Here is an 8065-nt window from a genome sequence, read left to right on the forward strand (position 1 = left end):
GTATACACATTCATAAGTGTATATAAACCTGAAACAAAGCTTCATGAAACAATATCCTTACCACATGTGATAGTTTTTAATCTATTCTATTATTTCATTTAAAAGAAAAGCTTGTCACAATTTATTAAACTGATTTGACAACCACCTACAATTTAAAAAACTGCAATACTAGAGCACTTTTCTAGGACAGAGTATATCCAGGGCTGATACATCTTAATACAAGCAGTTCCCAACTAAGGAGCAGAATCATTCCAACCAACGCTCATGTATTACTTGGTTATTTGAAATTTGAAACATTTCCTGTGAAACAAGGTGGTTGGGAAGGGAAGGAACATTTACTGAGTATCTATTATATACATTACCTTGTTTATTTCTCAACAAGTGATCCTGAGAGGAAGAAAATACTATTCCATTACATAGATGGGAAAAGTGAGGCTTGGAGAGGTTAATAACTTACCCAGCATAGTAGAATTGGTATTTGACCCCAGGTCATTTGACTCCAAAAACTGTGCTCTTTCTAGCAAACTACAGCACTTCCTTAGGTTTATGATGACAGCTCACTCCAACCCCTTACTCCTCCAAAAAACGAAACCAAAAAATCTCCATTCAACCTAAATTCAACAGGACACCACAGAACCTAATTACCATTTATGGGGACAATCTGTGTAGAGATTATCCTTAATTATAACTTGGGGTCTCCCAAAAATACATTCTCGGCAGTGGTAGAAAGTTTCTCACCCCATTAACATCCCAGTTTACTCCTAAAACAAGCCACAGCGATGGGAACAGAATTCTGTGACTTCAGAGGCAGCAGAGAGACACAGAGATGGGGACTGTGTGAGCTGCCCCAGCACCAGTTGGGAGAACGCAGGCATTTCCAGCGTGGAAAGTGAAGGGGGTGGCAGCGTTTGGCTCTTTTGCCATAACTAAGTGATCTGCCTCATGTCCATACATATTCTGCTTTCTGACATCCTCTTCCCCCTACTCCCAAGGAATATCTGGAAATGAAATATCCTGAGAGAACAGTTTCTCCTTTTGCTCAGCATTAAAATAACTCCATTGCTAGAGTTGAAGTATGAGCCACCATTACTGAAGCAACTGTCGGCTGCAGAAACAACTTTACATTTCCACACCTAAAGATGGCAGGTGGATGGGTCCAGTTTGAATATTCCCAACATAAACCTGTTTCTAGGCCTGACAAAGTAGCCCCCAAAATGAAAAACCCAAAGTTCCCACACCCCCCTCTCCCCGCTGGTGCAAGCCTGCTGCTAACCGTCCACATTCACAAGGTGAGAGGACTCCGAGCTTCAAGCCTCTAACCCTGAGCAGGGCGCCCCTAGGAGCGCAAGGTCACGTATTTATACCTGTGTGGCTAAAAGCTTAGGCTCTGTAGGGTCTGCAGAGCTTTAGGCCCAGGAAGAATGAAAATCGGCAGCAGCCACCATCTTTCTCTTCTCTCCTCTCCTGTCCACTCCCTTCCTGAAGGAGAAGTGTTCCCTCCGCTCGCCTCAACTTTTCTTCCCTATTACATTCCTTCTGACTACATGTTCTATGTCTAGGCACCCCCAAACTAAATTATGAGCAAACGAACATTTTATTAGTATTTTATTTGTGTTTTTGGAGAAGATTTACAGTTTCACAAGAAAGACTGATTTTTCTCAAACAATAGAAAAAGGTGAAAAAAAAAAAAAGGTCTATTGTCTTAGAAGAATAAAACAAGTCTCTTCAGCAAGCACTGGGCCAATTCAGATTGGAGACACCAGTGAAGCAGAAGTTACATGTAGGGAGTTCAGATTTATCCAGTTTTAGGAATAACACAAATGTCTTCCTGTCTAGTTCTGTAAGGCTCCAAATGGGCCACCTCAGCTTAAAACTGGTAACAAGCTCACAAAGCCTCCAGGGTCCCGTCTCATTTGGCCACAGGGGTGGCTCACTCTCCGGGAGGCTGCATCTGTTTACAGAACTCATCGAACTGCTGCTGCTCCAGTTCCGTCATGACTCTGTTGAGGGCATAGATCTGCATGGGAGAAGAAGACACGTTAGCAGTGGAGGCAGCTGCTCAACACATCTTCAGACACAACAGGCTGGGTCTTCTGAAAATCCCAGAACTGCACCAGTGACGCAGGGACAGTGACGAGGGAACAGGAGAGCTGGACATTAATCCTATTTGGGGAATCAGCAAAGCAGTGAGGCAGGGGGCTTGATCTGACCTTTAAAGGATCAGTAGGATTTGAACAGGTAGAGACTGGGGAAGGGACATGATAAGCGATGGGGGATGGGGCAGATTACCATTAAATAAATATGATGAAAAGTACAGGATCAGTTCTGGAAACTTCAAGTGTGCTAATATGAAGGATATTATAGAGTGGGGGCTGAGGAGCTGGAGAAAGCAAGAAAAGTATGCTGGGGTCTTAGATGCTATGCCAAGGAATCTGGACTTTATCTGGCTGACTCTGGAGAGCCAGCAAAGACAAGTGTGCAGGGGAGCAACTTGATTCTACCTGTGCTTTGGGAAAGATAAGTGGAGACTGTGTGCGGGATGCAGTGTGGGGAGCAGAGATTAAAGGTCACTTAGGAAGCGTCTATTACAGCAGTCCAGGGAGGAGGTAGCGGGGAGACGGCCTAGGCAGCCATTAGGGTGGAAGGAAACTGCAAGAGACATGCTAAAAGGTGAAAGACAGGGGATCCACCTTATTCCTCACCTTGTAGTAATCAGTCAATCCACTAAGAACAGAAACATCATAAAAATTCCCAATTTGTAGAAGAAAAAAATGAAGGGGTGTGTTTATGTGTAGGGGATATAACTTGATTAATTAAAAAGAAGAGAAGGGGAAAAAAAAAGAAACTGAGAAGTGAGACAAATAGGAAATACAAAATAAGAGCAGAAATTAATGAAAAAGCAACCAAATGTACAATAGAGAGGATCACCACGACTGTGAGATGGTTCTTGGAAAATACTGAAGAAAACCCTGCAAACCTCTGACATGACTGATCAAGATCAAAGGGAGGAGGCACAGAGAAACATTATTAGAATTAAAAAGAAAACACAATTACTGATATAATGGCAATTAAAACAAAACAGGAACTTTGTGTCAATAAGTTTGAAAACTTAAATAAATTCCTAGAAAAAGTAAAAGGATCAAAACTGACTAGAATAAATAGAAAGCTTGAATGATCCTATAACCTTTTTTTCTTTTTTTCTTTTTTTTTTGCTGAGGAAGATTAGTCCTGAGCTAACATCTGTTGCCAATCTTCCTCTCTTTTGGCTTGAGGCAGATTAGCTCTGAGCTAACATCTGTGCCCATCTTCCTCTATTTTATATGTGGGTCCCTGCCTCAGCATGGCTGACGAGTGGTGGAGGTCTGTGCCCAGGATCTGAACCTGTGAACCCAGGCCACTGAAGTGGAGTGTGCCGAACTTAACCACTAGGCCAGGGGGCTGGTCCCTCCAAAAATTTCTTTTATTGTGGTAAGATCCTATCATCTTTAACGAAAATGAAATTCTACACAGTGATGAAAATAGTTACAAACAACACAAGTGATTCTCAAAAAGCATAATACTGGCAGTTAAAATGGTTAAGTTTTATGTTATGTATGTTTTACCACAATAAAAAGAAATAAATAAATTTGAATGGTTAAAAAATGCTAAGTGAAGAGAGCCAGTCACAAAATATAGCAATACATATAAAGTTCAGAAACACCAAAACTAGACAATATTTTCCTGTGTCACAAAATATTCTTTAGGGGTACACACAGAAATAGTAAATTAATACAGAAGAGCAAGGGAGTGATTAGCATAAAATTAAGGAACAAGGCTACTGCTAGTGGGAAGGGCTGGGGCCATGACCCGAGTGGGGCCCGAAGAGTTTCTAAGTTATGGGTTACGTTCTGCTTCTTTAGTTGGGTGTTAAGTACAAGGGTGTTTGTTTTATTCATCATCTTTAACCTGCACATACATATTACATGTATACTTTTAACATTTATATATTTTTTAAAACCTCTGCCTCATTCCTTCATGCTTTAACGAACATTTGTAATCTACATATTACTGTGGTGGGACTGGACTGCGAGGATATTAAATACCTTCTCAGACCTCAGGATCAAGGAGGCAAGATGGTAGGAGAAAGGGCAAACTAAAATCAGCAGAGAAAAAGACACAAATGGGTTAGGGGTCTGAGCCAAGGAATGACGGACTGTCAGGAAGGAAAGGGCCCCACCAGTGTCAAACGCTGCTCGCTGCTTCAACTGCCCAACGTGCCTTCTGCCCCCATTTGCCCCTCACATCTCTCCTTCACATCCAACTTTCCGGAATGTGGCATCTTTGCAGAACTGAATGGAAACGGTGCCCCTTCCTCCCCTAAAGGGCCTTGTCACATTCCTCCGTTAGGAGACTGCGTTCCAGGCCACACACTGAAGAAAACAGCGGGGCAGCTGCGGGGCGGAGCAAACAAGCAGGGGCAGAGGTCGGAAGGCCCTCGGCTCCCCATTAACGAGGGTTCTGGTCACGTCGCCTCACTGTAAAACAAGGATAACACCTTCTCTCTCACAAAGTCGTGTGTTTTATATCTCCCCACCATATTCCAGGAAGGATTTACTGAGGTCAAAATGGGAGTAACAGTAATACCTGAGTAACAATAAGCAGCCCTGGGGTGAGGATGACATGTGGTCGTGCACGTCAGGTTGGCCCTGTGCCTGGCACATCTGAAGAGCTCAACAAGTGCCAGCTGCTGCGAGAGTGCAAATCCAGTATTGCACTACCGCCAGTCAGCACAGACGCCAGCAGTCGTTCAGCTCAGAGTCCACACAACAAAAGCACGCTGACCGCCGGAAGCCCAGTGAGGCCCGAGGACAAGCGCAGCCATTTCCTGAGTGCTCGCTCCGTGCCAGGCCTCTGCTAAGTGCTTTACATACAGCATTTCTGTTCCTTACAACAATCTTGTGCCGTAGAGATTAGCATCCTCATTTTACCAAGGAGGAATCGAGGAAGTGAGGTTCAGAGAGGTTAAGTATCTTGTCCCAGGTCACATGGGAAGAACCAGGATTTATGGAGGAGCTGGGATTTGAAGGCAGACAAGTAAATGTAACCTGTGGAACCTCACCCAAAGGGCAGCAATAAGGACGTGAGCAATGTCCCCAAAAACAGCTGTCCCCAAAGTGTGCACAAAGGAGTGTCCTCGGGCTGCTTCTTACACCAGCCCCAGACAGCTCACCCAAGTGCCGTGCAGGAAAGTCACCTGTGGGCCTGGATCCGGGGGGACGGGAGGTGAAGGAGACGGAACATTGTTGGAATCCAGGCGCACAGCTCTCAGATGGTCTGTCTTAATCCACAGGCAGATTTCAGCTTATAGATTAACTTCAAACACACTATTAAATTTACTTACTACGTTTACTGTCTGCCCCCTCACTGAATACAGCTCCACAAAGGCAGGGATTCTTCTCTGCCTTGTCGTGTATCTCCAGTTCCCACAACAGTGCCTGGCACACAGGAGCCGCTCAATATATATATATATTTTTTTAATTCTTTTTTTTTTTCCCCAAAGCCCCAGTAGATAGTTGTATGTCATAGCTGCACATCCTTCTAGTTGCTGTATGTGGGACGCGGCCTCAGCATGGCCGGAGAAGCGGCGCGTCGGTGTGCGCTCGGGATCGGTACCCGCCGGTAGCACAGTGCGCGCAGCTAACCGCTAAGCCATGGGGCCGGCCCTCAATATTTGTTTAATGAAGGGATCAAACTAACAGAAACTTAGTCTGACACTACCAAGTGTCAAAGAAGTGGAAAAGAAGCGACGAATGAGAACTCTCTTACATTGTTAATGGGGGTGCAAATTTGTACAATCTCTCTGAAAGCAATTTGGCAACGTTTAGCAAAACTGAAAGGTACCAGTAATTCTACTTCTAGTTACGTACGCCCTACAGAAATTCTAGCACAAGTGCCAAAGCAGACACCTAAAAGTTTTTCACTAAAGCAATGTTTGTAACAGCAAAAAAACTATAAATAATTTAAATGTCCATCACTGGAGGAATGGGTTAATATACTAAAGTGGATTCATAAAACAGACTACTGTAAGCAGTGTGAGGAATACACTAGATTCTTACATCAACCTGAATAGTTCTAAGAAACATAATGTAAGCAACATGCAAAATAAAACATATGGAATTTTATTATTTGAAAAATTTAAAACACAAAAGAACATTGTATATTGTTCAAAGATATCTATTAATATATTTGAGTATAAAAAAATAATAGTGGTTGCCCATAGGGAGGGATAAAAGGGTGTAAGACAGGAAATGGGCAAAGGGTCTTCAAATTTATATGTATTTTTTATTTATCTTATTTAAAAAAGACTCCAGGCAAATGTGACAAAATGTTAACCAATACCAATCTGGGGTGCTGAGTACCCAAGTATTTGTTATAATGGTCTATTTTTCAATTTCTCAAAAAAAAAAAAAAGAAATGAACAAAAGGAACAGAAAGAGGGAAAAGAGTGTAGCAAGCTTTTTCCTGATATTAAATACTAAAATAAGATACCCACGTCTGGATGTGGTTCAACATGGGCAGTGTAAACGGCTTAAGCTTTTCATTCTCAAGTTGATTTTAGAACAAGGGAACACAGGGGCGGGTGTGCGGCGTGGGCCTCTCCTCGCCGAGTATGAGCAGCCCCTCTCCGGGGGAAGTCCAGAACACGCGTGCTAGGGGCGTCTGACACTTGCTCTCTCACTCTGACCCACCCTTACCCGTCCCTGCTCTTTCTCCTTTCCTCCTTCCCTCAGGTCCCTCCCGCAAAAGCTCCGCACCAGGAGTCCTCTGGAGACCTGGGACTGGTCGTGGCTCTGGCACTAACTGGCACGTGACTCTGGGGTGCCACTTTACCATTCCGGACCTCAGTGATCCCCTCTCTAAATCTGGAAGAACACCTGGTCCGCCTGGAGGCCGGCAGGGCTCCGCGTCACAGTTCTCCTCTACTATTTCTCTCTTCCAGCATCACCTCCGGCAGCCTGCAGGCCCTGCCTTCATCTCACCTCTGCTCGTTGTCTTTGCTTCAGCTCCTGCTGGGCTGATTTCTGCTTGGCCTTCTCAACTCTGCTGACAGGTTCTTTAACTTTGGATTTTTCTTTACGTGCGGGTGGATCCATGACTTGGCTTCTGAATACGTCAGCTCTGACCTGGATGGTACAGAAAGACACTGATCTCAAAAAAAAGAAAAAAAGAAAGAAAAGAAAAAGAACTGTCGGTCACTCGCCTAACTCAGCCCCTTCCTTTGACAGATGAGGCAGAGTGGGCCAGTGGAAAGGGCGCTAGATTTGGAGGAGTAAGATCCGAGTTCCACCGCCACATCTCGGGGCGTCCCTGGGCAAATCTCCTCCCCACTCTGAGCCTCAGTTTTCTGTGTCTGTAAAATGGGACAATAGTCTATTCCCTGGCCTCCTGCAAGAGCTGCCGTGAGGACCAAATGAGAGGACCCATGTGGCCACGTTTCATGCACTGCAGCGTGCTGAACCCCGCGTGGGGCTGTACGATCATGAGGACACCCGGGCCCAGGGGGACGGGCCAGCCGACGTCTCCAAGCCGGGCAGCGGGGCGGCCCGAGCCTCGCTCCCTTCCGGGCCTTCGGGCCACGGCTTCCCCACCACCGCCCCGTCGGACCGTAACGTCCCCGCTCGGCCGCCCGCGCGAGGCCCGGCCCGCCCCCGCCCGGGCCCAGGGGAGGCTGCCCCCCCGCCGCTGCCCTTGCCGGCGCGAAATGGCGGCGGGCGGCGCGCCGGAGTGGCGCCTTCCTTCCTCGGCCGTGGGACCGTGGGGTCCCGCCGCGTCGCCGACACGGCCCCACGCGACGGTCCCGGCCGATCTCTACCTCCGGGCCTGGAGTCCCGAGCCCCCCGCGCCTCGGATCGGGCGGGCCTGGGGGCGGGGCCAGGAGGCGGGGGGCGGGCCGGCGCGCTCCGAGGCCCCGCCCGCAGGAGGGGCGGCGCCTGCGCAGAGAGCGCGTCTGGACGCCCCGCTGCGGCGCTGGGGGCTGGAGGGGGAGTTGTCGCCCGGGCTGTCGCCGCGGCTGTTGCAGGGGCTG

The 8065-nt window shown here is 46.9% G+C and overlaps 1 protein-coding gene across 1 annotated transcript; it reads right to left on the bottom strand.

The window, feature by feature from the left end:
• Positions 1-1588: 1588 nt before the first annotated feature.
• SVBP (small vasohibin binding protein) lies at positions 1589-7605 on the bottom strand. Its single transcript, XM_058552137.1, has 2 exons — positions 7020-7605; positions 1589-2017 (listed from the first exon to the last, which is right to left on the bottom strand). The coding sequence occupies exons 1-2, from the start codon at positions 7131-7133 to the stop codon at positions 1931-1933; spliced, it is 201 nt and encodes a 66-aa protein (XP_058408120.1). The 5' UTR covers positions 7134-7605; the 3' UTR covers positions 1589-1930.
• Positions 7606-8065: the final 460 nt, after the last annotated feature.

This window comes from Diceros bicornis, chromosome 13 (assembly GCF_020826845.1).
Source record: "Diceros bicornis minor isolate mBicDic1 chromosome 13, mDicBic1.mat.cur, whole genome shotgun sequence".
Lineage (NCBI taxonomy): Eukaryota > Metazoa > Chordata > Mammalia > Perissodactyla > Rhinocerotidae > Diceros > Diceros bicornis.